At 41.3% G+C, this 13,694-nt stretch overlaps 1 protein-coding gene across 2 annotated transcripts; it reads right to left on the reverse strand.

Moving 5' to 3' along the window:
* Positions 1-681: 681 nt before the first annotated feature.
* ALLC (allantoicase) lies at positions 682-13,694 on the reverse strand. 2 transcript variants are annotated; one of them, XM_079970003.1, is made up of 12 exons: positions 13,620-13,694; positions 11,637-11,784; positions 10,672-10,722; positions 9,854-9,941; positions 9,554-9,679; positions 8,138-8,217; positions 5,686-5,818; positions 5,152-5,307; positions 3,305-3,378; positions 2,849-2,957; positions 2,165-2,292; positions 682-901 (listed from the first exon to the last, which is right to left on the reverse strand). In XM_079970003.1, the coding sequence occupies exons 2-12, from the start codon at positions 11,724-11,726 to the stop codon at positions 749-751; spliced, it is 1,188 nt and encodes a 395-aa protein (XP_079826129.1). In that variant the 5' UTR covers positions 11,727-11,784; positions 13,620-13,694; the 3' UTR covers positions 682-748. The 2 variants fall into 2 exon arrangements, with proteins under 2 accessions (XP_079826129.1, XP_079826130.1); XM_079970004.1 differs by lacking the exon at positions 13,620-13,694 and adding an exon at positions 13,050-13,185.

Here is a 13,694-nt window from a genome sequence, read left to right on the forward strand (position 1 = left end):
TATTGTCAGGGATGGGAGAACTGTGATTTTCTGCTTTGGGTACTATCTGCTTTGGGTACTATCGTTTCCTGCTTGGCAGGGGGTTGGACTCGATGGCCCTTGTGGTCTCTTCCAACTCTATGATTCTATGACATTGACAGGGCAGGGGAGGCCTTTTGCAGTGCCACACACCAGGCAGCAAACTGTCTTGGGTCAGTCCTGGTTATTTATTATTACATTAATATCCCACCTCTCACCTAAGGAGCTCAAGGTGGCAAATGCAGTTCTGCCGCTTCCCTGTTTTATCCTCACAACAACCCTTTGAGGCAAGAAACTAAGAGTATCTGACTGGCCCAGGGTCAACTTGTAGGCTTCATGGCTGTGTGGAGATTTGAATCCGGGTCTCACAATTCCTAGTCCAACACTCTAAACAATATAACCGGCTTGATATGTAACTGCGCTTTAAAAAACAAAAACAAAACCTTTCTACCTTATGTGCTCTATCTGTCCGACAGCTGCATTCATTGCCTCTTAACATTGTTTAATAAATAATGCCATTTTCCAAATCCGATAACCTGTTAGCAAATATATATGTAAATTATTCATTCAGCTAGAGAAATGATGTTATTGTACAACCGTAACAAATTGTTGCATTTGAACCAATGATGTGGAAAACTGTATAATTCAATGAATGCAGATAGATGAATTGTATTCGGGCTTGTATTAACCATGAGTGAAATTCTGCAGAGCCTTTTTCCTGAGAACATTTTTACTTCCTCATGTCTGGCAGGGCCCGTGGAAATCCCCAGAGACGCATCCTACTTACACCTCCATCAGGAGCAAAAGTAAGTTTCACATGAGTAAACACATCCAGCATCTTTATGGCAGTACCATAAAAAAAATGTCTCGTATGAGGTTTAAGCTGGGGGAGAAAGAAGACAATAAATTTGGTAATAGTAGTTGCAGACAAGATTCTCATTCCAATCTTATATTTTTTGTCTAGTTGTGTGTCGAAGTTCCCCAGCCACCCCCTAAATAAATCTAAATTTATACAGAATTTTTGTTTAAGATTTTTGGCATATTTTTGGCCACAACTATATTAAAATACAGTGGTACCTCGTGTTAAGTACATAATTCGTTCTGGAGGTCTGTTCTTAACCTGAAACTGTTCTTAACCTGAAGCAGCACTTTAGCTAATGGGGCCTGCCGCTGCTGCCACGCCACCGGAGCACAATTTCTGTTCTCATCCTGAAGCAGAGTTCTTAACCTGAGGTAATATTTCTGGGTTAGCGGAGTCTGTAACCTGAAGCGTCTGTAACTTGAAGCGTATGTAACCCGAGGTACCACTGTACATAAATGTGAGTGGTTGCGTAGGCATTGGTTCCAACTATCTGTCCCCATCCAGGGACAGAACTGACTTCCGGATTCCAGCGAAAGCCAGTGAGGGAAAACAATATTGGGGAGAGAATGGAGCCGGGCACCAGACCCTCACCTCTCCCCACATGCTCCCGGGGGCTTGGGCGGCCCAAGCCCCAGACTAGGGATTTGGACGAAAGCATGGCAAGCCCCTTGATTCCTTTAACGGAATTCCCTTGCAGCAGCAGCATTGGAGGGGCCAGCACTGCCAACCACATCCCCTCCACCAACCAAAAATTAACCAATTCCTAACCGCAACCTTACGAGTTGTGACGATTTGCTACGCAGTAGGCAAAAACCAAATAGCACCAGCCAATCTGCCAAATGGACAAAATTCCTACCGGGTCCCTGCCCCAAAAGCAGACGACCCCATGACAGGCATAGCAATTTCAAACGCAACAACCCTAAATTAGGAAGGGTGGGCGAGCGATCCGATGCATGCAGCAAAAGAGACTGAAAAAGGCTACATGCCAAGAATACATAACCTTCGGGCCAACCCTCTAAATGGTAGCATCAAAATCCCCCCAACAACCCAAATTGGCCCAATCACAGTCATGGCCATCCAAATGGTCCCGCCCAGCAACCAAGAGGGGGTGTCCTGTTAGACCCCACTGCAACACGTGCTCTCCATGAAGGAGAACACGCTTTGTGGGTGTTGTATGTTTGTGGCTTTTGTTTTTCTGGAACTCATAATTGCTTTTTGTAAAGTGCTTCCCACCCATAATATAGATGTATTCATATTCAGTTGATCTAGAGATTCAAAGCTGACCTTTGTTGCAGGTACCAGTGTGTTCCATTTTGGACCTTGCTTCAAAGCCCACTTTTGTGCATTATATTCATTTTCTTCTTCTGTATTCAAAATACAGGCCTCAAGTTTAAATGTATCTGGAAAGTTTCCTAGTAGTAAAATAAAATAATTGAATGTGATATACTAATAGTTCCTTCCAAATAAATTAGGGCTGCAATATTATATACACTTACCCAGGAAGAAGTCCCATTCAACTCAGTAAGTATTACTTCTGAGTAAAGAGATATATGGTTGCATTTTAAGATTGGAACGCTTTGCACACTTGCTGAGGTAAAACTCCACTGAATTCAGTGATAAGAGCCCCCCCCCCCCCATAAACATGCTTAGGATCATACTGCACAGATTATATAGTAGTACTCTGTGGCATTTTCAAAGGTGAAATATGAATATTACCCACTACAGCCTGCTTCTTAAAACATCTGCCTGACTCTTACAGCTTGAAAGGAGGGACAAAATTTTAAAACATTCATTATGCTCGATTTAGTATTACAAAATCTGCTGAATTTTAACAAAATCTTCCATATCTATCTATCTATCTGTTTGGACCAAAATCTTTGGAAACACATTGAATAGTAGTAAACTTTTCACAGAGTTATCTAGGTAAAGAGGGTTTGACATAAGACTAACATAACAAGAAATTTGTACCTTTAAAGTGACTGGTGTCTATTTCTATGTGCGTTATAACACCTGAATGTCCCAATCGAAAGACTGCCCATTCACTTCCGGGTACAAGTAAGATCCCTTTGTCACCAAGCTGGAATTAAAAGGAAGACTTTTTTTTAGTGGTTGATTCCCCCTCGTAATCCAGTCATATATTAATATCCATTTGTGGGGGATTCCAATACGCAGCAGTTTCCATGTTAGCTCCTTCGCTCAAAAAACTGCATCTTGTCTGGAAACGTATTGTTTCAGTATACTGTTGTTTGTGTTTGTTGTTGTGGGAGGCATCATAAAGATCAATAAAACACTTTAATGACAAGAAATAGCTGAAGAATACTGAAAATCTTACATTCATTGCAGCTTCTAAAGATCAGTATTCTTCCGTGTATGAATTATGTTTAGGAATTGGATAGGAGTTGTTATAAATAATTTGTTTCTTACCTTTAAAATGGGTGGCCTTTGCAGACTTCTGCCTGTTTCCCATCCATTTTTCATGGACTTTGCTCTTCCTGGTCCTAACCAGTCACCAAAACAAAAGAGTAGAGACACTATATAGAGAGAATAACTCAAAAGTCTTAACTATGAATCACCTTATTCCTCAATTTTATAAAGTGATTTTTTTCTGAATTTAGTAGGGCTATCTATTGATGAGATAAACCTCAGCTAATTAACTGTAAATAATGTAATTGGTCACTTAATGATGATTTCTTAATTAAATTTCTTTAACAATAAAACAACAGTTTCCAAGGGGAAAAATGCTTTAGCCAAGTTCCAAAGAACCACACAATTAGTTCTGCATACCCAATAGGGATTTGGACTTGTGCATATTAAACATTAATTCGAGTGAAGTTTCAAAATGAGTTTCTGATATGGCATATCGATCTGCTGTTCAAATACAAGGGTGTCAAAATTTTCATTAAGCACATTCCTGTGCTTATGGGTTCCCTAATTAATAAGTGGCATTGTCAGGGAACTGCCATCGGAGCCAGAGGGAGAGGAAGGGCTCCAGAGGGATTCTGGAGAGCGTACCGGGAGGGAGAGAAGCAGCCCATCTTCTGGGGAAGGAAATCAGCATAACACTAGTGGAGAAGGGGGGCAGATGGGGGAATCGGCGAGGTGGCTCCATGACTCTTCGCCGGAGACCAGCGGGGAGAGCACGGGTCCTCCGCTGCCCACACCCTCCCTGCGCAGAAGGCTTCCGCGCAGGGAGAGTAGGCGGAGACTAGGCGTCAAAGAGCTTCTTTGCTGGAAGAAGTTCAAGAAACGCCCACTGACGGATTCTGCCAGCGATTGAGACAGCCACGGGTGAGTGATTGTCCGGACAGATAGGGTTCACCCAGGTAACTCAGCCAAGCGTGGCGCCGACTTACGCACGAGCAACCCCTAGAACCGTTACAGGCATGTTTGTAGCTGACAAAACCGTTTTCAATTAATTAATCAAACTAATTCAATAACTAAATATTGCAACCCAGAATTTAGTGTTCATGGTAGATCACATTTGATTTGCATCCATATTGCAGATATATATTAATACCTTATTTAGCTGGTTCTTTCTAATACAAATCCTTCATCTAGACATGATTTTTACTCTGTTCCTTTATATATATATATTTTTTCCTTCATTTTCCATGACCATGTGTTTGGAATTCTGCTATAAATAGCAAAGAAGTCTGAAGATTTATAACTGCCAGGCAAAAAGCAGTCTTGGGAAACAAGAGGAATCCAAGAACGGGCTGTTTAGGGGAACGAATACTGTGTTAAAGACTAGTGGTTCTCTGTTCCCCTGTTTTGTAATAAGTCTTGGAAAAAAGAAATACCAGAAATTACATTCTCCTCAGGAGGAAGCTGAATGTGTGAACCACTACCCACTGCAATTTCCTGATGCTAGGGGAAATGAGTATGAAAAAATATATCTGAAAAATTATATCCAAAATTCTCTGCCTTGCTCTGCCCATTCATCTACTGTACCTATAAACTGGAGAAACTATTTTCAGCTGGGCAAAATATCATGCTTAACCAATGTCATTGGACTCTCAGCTAAAACAGAATGGAATTCACCAAACACTACTGCTTGCACCATGCCTGTTTATTTCACTTGGGTTTACTGAGCATACATGCCATTAATGGGCATAGTATTTTATGGATTATTCCCATAAACAACAATTGTGAGGGATTGTTTAGCGGTTCACTAAAAAGTTGACAGCTTAATTTCACGAAAACATCATGCTCACACTGCATTATATGAAACCAAATCAGTGACTATAAACAAAGCCTGGTGTGATTCTTACCTAAAATATTCCCAGGATGGCCTAACTGAGCATCACTGTATCCAACACAGACACCTCCGTTCACCATTGCCACCAAATCACTCAAGTGGTTCAGGCCAGAGAGTGGCCATTCTCTCTGCATTGTACCGTGCACTTTTAAACGTGCAATTCCACCATCTGGGAAGGGGAAAGCGTTTTAATTCTGGTTTCACGCCAGAAGAAAAGGATGCACATATTTTGATTAGAGAAAATAATGCATATGCACATTTCTATATTTTTAGTAGTTACATTTTACAATAATATATGATGGATATAACTTAATATATGCTATGATGATTGTTAAGGGAGAGACAGAAATAACAAGGAAAGAATGCGAGCAAATGGTGTTACATATACAGCTGTGGTGCAGCTCCATCACTGTGGTTCTCCAGATGTTCATTGTCTCCCAACTCCCATCAGTACCAGCCAGCATGGCCAATAGTCAGGGATAACTGGACTTACCACTCAGCAACATCTGGAAGCTCACAAGTTCCTTTCCTCTGATAGGGATCTTACCTGGATATATGTTGAGTCTTAAGTGTGTCCATTTTTGCTTCGAAGTTGCGACAAAATAGTTGTGGGCAGCATCAAGGTTTCCTGATTTTATCTTTGAGATGGGAACTAAGGAAGTCCATTCATCTGACCTCATCTAAAAATAAATATTCATTAGCTGGTTAACTTTCAAGGAAATTATAACTTTACTTAGATTTCTTTTTAATACACCTGAGCTGGTATAGAGGTGGCCCCACGCCCATAATAAGACTACCTTTAAAATATTTAGGGTGCTTACGTAACTCAGATGTAAAACTTTTGAAATGCGCAGTGCCACTAAAATTGGCCTCTTTAATGCAAGCTTAAAGGTAAAGTTGCTTTATTGGCCGAGGGAGCCGGCGTACAGCTTCCGGGTCATGTGGCCAGCATGACTAAGCTGCTTCTGGCGAACCAGAGCAGTGCACGGAAATGCCATTTACCTTCCTGACGGAGAGGTACCTATTTATCTACTTGCACTTTGATGTGCTTTCTAGCAAGCTTAAAGGTAAAGGTAAAGGTACCCCTGCCCGTATGGGCCAGTCTTGACAGACTCTGGGGTTGTGCGCCCATCTCACTCAAGAGGCCGGGGGCCAGCGCTGTCCGGAGACACTTCCGGGTCACGTGGCCAGCGTGACAAAGCTGCATCTGGCGAGCCAGCGCAGCACACGGAAACGCCGTTTACCTTCCCACCAGTAAGTGGTCCCTATTTATCTACTTGCACCCGGGGGTGCTTTCGAACTGCTAGGTTGGCAGGCGCTGGGACCGAGCAGCGGGAGCGCACCCCGCTGCGGGGATTCGAACCGCCGACCTTTCGATCGGCAAGCCCTAGGCGCTGAGGCTTTTACCCACAGCGCCACCCGCGTCCCTTTCCTTTTCTAGCAAGCTTAGTAGGTGACTAATGTTACAAACTTGTAGATAGGTGTGATCTGGTAAACCAGCCATTCATAGCACAACCCCATAGGCCACTTGTGGTCCCCATCCTGTTTACTTGTTTACTCCAGGGAAATTCCAAATACCCGTTGTTTATAGCCATTTGACAAGTATAGAAATATCTAAGATCTACCTAAGTGCATCAAAAGCAGGAGCGGTGATAGGAGAATGTTTTCATCACAATTCACATGCTCTCTTTTATGTATTCTGTGCATAGTGAGAAATGTTGCTGGACTCCCCTGCATTGCTCTCTGTGTTAGCCCCACCACTGATATCCACAGATTGAAGCAGAGCCTTTGCACATACAACAATTGTAAGCACATAGGCTTATACCCTATCACAAACTCTTGTATATTCCCCTTTACAAATGTTGCATTAATTTAAAAATGGCATACTGTTATGTGTGAACCCAGGCCAGCAGCTTTAACAATGGTTTGTTTACTGCCAACAATCTGAATCTATGGTTTGTTGGTGGCTTACTAACCTTGGTTTGTTTTAACTATGGCTTGGTGATATGTAAGGACCCATCACCCTTCCTTAACCTTGGCTTGTTTGGCACTCCAGGCGCTCACTGAATTATAAAAGCCATGAAGCATGAGGCAAGAGCAGCTAGAAAACAGCACAAACTTTGGAGAAACAAGCCATGAAGAAGAAGAGGAGGAGGAGGAGGACGAGTTTGTATTTGATATCCCGCTTTATGATACTCTAAGGAGTCTCAAAGCGGCTAACATTCTCCTTTCTCTTCTTCCCCCACAACAAACACTCTGTGAGGTGAGTGAGGCTGAGAGACTTCAGAGAAGTGTGACTAGCCCAAGGTCACCCAGCAGCTGCAGGTGGAGGAGCGGAGACGCGAACCCAGTTCCCCAGATTACGAGACTACCGCTCTTAACCACTACACCACACTGGCTCTCTTTGGAGAAACAAGCCATGGCTTGTTTGGTGGTCTGGGATAACTCATAGTTAACTTGTGGTTTAACAACTCATTTCTTATCATTATTTGTAAAGTAGGCTTTAGAGATTAGGGCTGCAGAGAGAGCTGTGGGTAAATAAATTGAGAAAGAGGGGATATGTGGGAGATGGTTCAGAGAAGCAGAAGGTAGTATAGAGTTCAGAAGCATAATAGGCCTTTATCACCATTGGTTGCTGCTAGTCACTCCATATATGTGGCATCTGCATGGTGCAGCCTATCCCCTTACCCCACCTTCGTATTTTGCAGATGCCAAGAGGCAATTTCATTGGGACACGGGTGGCGCTGTGGTCTAAACCACTGAGCCTAGGGCTTGCTGATCAGAAAGTCAGTGGTTCGAATCCCCGTGACGGGGTGAGCTCCTGCCAACCTAGCAGTTCGAAAGCACACCAGTGCAAGTAGATAAATAGGTACTGCTCCACACTAATAGGCGGTGAAAGTAGTCTAAAATAATGTGCCTTAACATTTTGATAAAACACAGTAATTTTAGTGTTATCTCAGTGTTATCTGGTGCTTTTCCTACACAGGCATCCCAGTTACCTCCTTGACAATCCTCAGCTCTTCATCCGAAGCGGCTGTTCCTATTCTGTTCCCTCTTGCTGGCAGCGCTGGTACCTCCTCTGCAAAGACAATATGCCCAACAGAAATTTAAGTAGATAATATGGGCATAATCAAAACCTATTCCACATCCACTTCCGAAAGCTAATTGTTTAGATTCACTATTTTATCTCGTAAAATATTATATTAGCAACAGGGTATCTACTGTAGGGCAAAGGGGGCAGGGGTCCTTTGGGGAGACTAAAGAGCAAACTAAACATAACCTTGAACACCATGTGCAGAAACATGAAAAAATGAAAAGCTGCTGATATGTGAGAGACAAACCCCCTTCCATCATTGCCAACACGACCATTGCCGTTTACTACATTGATATTGTTGGGGTAAAGAAAGCTTCTGTCAGGATGTCCCTGTGATGCAGATGAGGTTGGGATTAGCACAATGTAGCAGCACGTGGGATGAATGCATCATAATCAGTGCACACTCTCCTAGTCACATTTGTGCCATTTCAGACATTAAATCATAGAATTGTATGGTGGGAAGGGACCATCTAGCCAATCCTCTACAATGCAGAAATCTTTTTGCCCAACGTGGTGCTCAAACCCACAACTCTGAGATTAAGAATCTCATGCTCTACCAACTGAGGTATCTGGATACCCTTGCTGTTCATTTATAGTCAGCATAGCTCTGTGCCAGTAACTATCCACACAGAAGATTAGAAACAAGCAGAGACATGAATGGTGAAACATTACTATGGCTTTTTGATCTCCAGCGCCTGTATTAGCCCCTAGATATCCTGTGCCTGGTAGCTAAACCTGAAAAAGTCTCCTTCACACTTTCCCAATAGCCAAGCCCTCCTCCTGAGGGTCCATGTTGGGCTTCCCTTGCTCCCTCCATGACTTTTCGTAACCTCTAGCCCAGGCAAAGGCAAACTCGACCCTCCAGATGTTTTGGGACTACAATTCCCATCATCCCTGACCACTGGTCCTGTCAGCTAGGGATCATGGGAGTTGTAGTCCCAAAACATCTGGAGGGCCAAGGTTGCCTATGCCTGCTCTAGCCCTAGACATAGCTGTCAACCTTCCCCTTTTTTTGCGGGAAATTCCCTTATTCCAGCACTGCTTCCCGCTGCTATCCTGGATTGTTAGATAACCCGTAGACTGTCCCCGGGACAGGTGAGGCTGCTGATCCCTTATTTTCAAATCTGAAAGTTGACAGCTATGGCCCTAGACCTTGAAGAAAAGTATGGTCTCTCTCAATGATGCTCATCTCCCACTGGGTTTCAGGCAACGTGACTGTTCTCCTGATGTTGCTCCCGCTAGGATCCCTTTCCTGTCACCTTTCCGTGTTCTGATACAGCATAATCAGAACCTCTACAAAGTTCCTGAGGTCTTAACTTACCTGGCTTCAAGCAAGCAGCTTGGATTGATATCTGAGGAGCGCAGTTTCCAGCAAAGTAAGATGTGTCTGCCTCAAACCCATAAATCGTACCTGGCACCCCCAGTTGAATGATGCACCAGTCATGACCTAAGAGGCAAAGGAAGAACCTTTAAATTGCAACACCCAACCAAAGTTAATATATGTAGATTTAGGAAATTTTCCATCCTATTTATTTACAAGATTCCTTACCATAATCTCAGAAATTCTCTCAAAAAAGAAAAGTCTTCTAAAAATAAATAAATGTCGGTTCAGCTGTTTTACCTGGAATGCGCTTCCTCCTGGTTTCCCATCCATCCCTCCACTTCCCAAACTCAGTGAATAGGTCTGCATGATATGCTGGTCTTTGTTTCTAAGCAAACATATATAAAAAAGATTAAGGTAGTGCTTACATTATGCCCTTCATTTTAATAAGATTTAAGGCTGACAGAATGTTTATATGTTTATAGTAGGTGCTTCAGAATGCCTTGATTCGGGGGTTTTGTGTTCGTTATGTGAAATGAACCAAATTAAAAGTGAACTGGGCAAGAGGAGGGCTAGTGGGCTGGCTAAACGCCTATGGCCATTCCCTTGAGATTGATGTCAGTCTGAAAAAGGCCTAGCACATGAACAGCAGCTACCATATAGTGGTGCCATTGAGGATGGGATTCAATTCAGAAATGTGGTGGGCTACAACCCCAAATGAAGCAGAGCTAGTTTATAAGGGGAGCCCTTGTAATGTAAGGCCATTTGAAATAAGTGACGTTGCACACCAGTACCACCTAAGAGACACTCTTCCATGTACAGTCATTAAGGCCAGAGTCTGAAAATATCTAACTACTGTATATTATCACTACCACAATTGGCCAAATGCTTATTCTTATACAAAGGAAAGGAAACTCTGTAGTGTGTGCCCCCCCCCCAAACTTTTCACAGCTTGGAAAAGGCAATTGTGCAACAATACCTTAAGTGTTAGAATGTTAATTGGCCTTTATTTATCTATTAAATTTATATACCACCCTTCATCAGTGGATCGCAGTGGCCTTTATCACCAGAATACATCTGCAATCCAAAGAAGAGCCATATAGATATTGCATACCTACCTTTAAGAGATTTTCTGCAGGAGCAAAAAAGTCATCCGTTGCAAATAAAACCTTTACAAAATAAAAAAGAAGCATGAATTACAGCTGCAATTTACATGTAACTACTAATTTTATTTTACATGCGACATTGGAAATCTCTCTTTGAGATTAGGCAGGCTGGTATGAGGGACAGGGCCTTCTCAGTGATGGCCCCCCAAGTTATGGAATTCCTTTCCCTGAGACATACTATCAGCCCTCACCTTGGTTTTTTTATGTGAGCTCTAAAACTGCATTTGTTCACAATGACTTTTAGTGCGGGGGGGGGGGGTCAATGAGTAGTGAATTCTGTTTTTTAATCTTTACCAGAATGGCTTGCTGGATACATTGGATATCTTGAAATGAATCAAATGCTACAGATGAATTATTATTATCATCATTATTATTATTGCTATTATACTTATCGTGTTCTATATTTGATATGGTTTTAAATTGCTTAAGGTGCTGTAGGATGATATCCAATTGCACCAGCTTGCTCATGCCACATAACACAAAAGGCAAATCCAATGGGTGTCTTGTATATGAGAAAGAGGCTACACAAATCCTAGTTCAACTGCTATTATTATTGCCTCAATAACACTTAAACTTGTGCACCTGTGATACCATTTGCACAAGAACATCAACATTACACTTGAAAGTGTGCAATTGTGTTTGTAGCCCTGCAGGAAGGAGCTGCTTTTGATTTAATATTTTATGCAGCACTTTCATTTGAAAATGTTATCAAAATTAATTATGGAAATCTATGGTTTTTTACCAAAATATTTTCAAACAGACAAACACATCTCGGCATCATAATAATTAGGATAACAACTTTATATCGCTAGAAGTTAGATTTTAAAAAAAATAAATTTTCAAAATCCCTGCACAAAAGCTAAACATCATCTACTTTTATGAACCTCTCTTGTTTCGGTGAATTTCTTTGAATTTACCTTCCCTCCTACAGATTCACATCCCAAGTCATTCAGATGCAGGAAGTCAGGTAAAACATTGCCCTTTTTTTCAGAGAGATGAACGGTCATCTTTCTTCAAAAGATCACACTGGAATTTTTTTGTTGTTGTTAAAAAGATATTACTCTTCTAAAAGGGAAGAGAAATAAAGTAAATCAAAAAACCCCACCTTATCACATTAAGCTCCCCCTTTCTTAAAAGCAAACTTGTAATTTGATTAAATAAATAATAGTGATCAAATAAATAACTCCAGAATTTACTGGCTGGAGGAACACAAGGCTACTACAGGTACGGATATTTTCTCAGTACAGGCACAACCCACAATTTGTGTGGAAAGGAAAGCAGCATACTCACTTGCTAATAACAGCGATATGTGACCAAAAGGAGCAGGCAAACGCTGGATCAAACAGCAGCTACACCACTATAAATGGTAAATGCAGAATGGCCCCATGTGGCTGGCGTTCTGGAGTTCCCTTTTAGCTGTGGCCATTAGAACTGAAGTATCATTTCACCTCATGGATTTAAATCCTTTTTGAAACTCATTTAAGCCAGTGGGCTTTGTCGCCATATCTTGTGGCAGCAAATTCTGTACATTTATTGTAATTTAACAGCAGTTCTGAATCTATGGCGCACTGGTTTAAAGGGTGACCCCCCACTTTCTAGGTTTAAAAGGGAGGGAGAACAGTATTTTCTCTACCTACTTCGTCAAAACCATGCGTAATGTTCTAAAATTCTATTCATGATCATCTATTTGTTGCCTTTTAAGAAAAGGCTTTCCTCCTATGAAAGAAATTCTAACATTTGCTCACTGGGTTTGCCCTTTTCTGCACCATTTCCAGCTCAATTATATTTAATTTAAGTGTGCCCAGCATTCCACAGTTTGGCAACTCAATAGATTTATATAAATGTCTTCCGATGCTGGCAGTTTTATTTTTATTCCCTTTCCTAATGATCCCAAGTATGGAATTTCCCTTTTTCACAGCTTTCTTACATCCCATCAGTGTATATATGAAGTTGGAAATCGTTCCCCCTAATGAGTGCTACGTACTTACTTGCACTGAATCTTGTTTGCCATTTTGTTGCCCAATTATTCAGTTTGGAGAAATTATGTTGGATCTCTTTCCTTGAGTATTCACCTGAATAATCAAGTGTCATCTGCAAATTGGCTACCTCACTGTTCACTCTTTACCCCCAACTCATTTTTGGATGTTAAATAAAAACACTGGTCCACATCCACAATACAGATCCTTGTACTGTTCATTGCCTACTTGCCTCCATTTTGAAACAAGTTTATTCCTTCCATCTACTTTATGTTTAGCCAGTTACTGAACTAAAACGGACCAGCCCTATTTACCATGTTTGCTAGGTTTAGCCTGCAACCCAACCCCACTTACCTGGGAGTAAGCGCCTCAGAATTCAATAGGACTTCTGAGAATATATTATTACTGTTTCAGAGTTACTCATGAGTCTTTTGTCAGTATCTTTTCTCAAAGTCCAAGCATATTATGTTTATATACTTGGACGTCCTCCTGACCAAGTGGAACTGCTGAAAGGTTGCAATTTCTTTTTTGTAAAAACAGTTAAAAGATTACTTTTATTCAGTTATTAATATAAAACCATGTTGATTTTTGTTTTTAATTACAAGGTTGCAAATAAGATGTGTTTAATTGTGCTACCATAATTATTTCAATGCAGAGCAATGGCAGTTCAGTTGTAAAAGCTAGTGCTATATATTCTAATAACTATATGCTAATCAATTACAGGTAAAATAGCCAAGTTGTGTCGTCTTGGCACACTAGCAAAAATGGGAACAAAATAGTTAAATTATACTGAATTGAAACTTTGCACAGTTCATTGAAAAACATGAAATATGGACATTCCTGTGGATATTTTTAAATAATTCAGTCTAAAATATATTTGCCATAACATCTTAAGAGAAATGAATAAAAATCAATTAGTCTTACTCTATTAGTAGTTTTGGTCCACAACAGCCGTAAATAATCTGTACTGTGAAGAGACTAGTGTTTCAAACGGATTGG

Source organism: Podarcis cretensis (genome assembly GCF_951804945.1).
Source record: "Podarcis cretensis genome assembly, chromosome: 3".
In the NCBI taxonomy this organism is placed as follows: Eukaryota; Metazoa; Chordata; class Lepidosauria; order Squamata; family Lacertidae; genus Podarcis; species Podarcis cretensis.

Excerpts from the sequence above, each read along its gene's own strand:
- ALLC (XM_079970003.1), bottom strand. The coding sequence starts at position 11,726 with ATGACCGTTCATCTCTCTGAAAAAAAGGGCAATGTTTTACCTGACTTC. Across the intron at positions 10,723-11,636 it reads GTGAATCTGTAGGAGGGAAG|GTTTTATTTGCAACGGATGA; the intron begins GTAAATTCAAAG and ends TATTTTGTAAAG. Across the intron at positions 902-2,164 it reads CACTGGTACCTGCAACAAAG|CTTAAACCTCATACGAGACA; the intron begins GTCAGCTTTGAA and ends TTTCTCCCCCAG.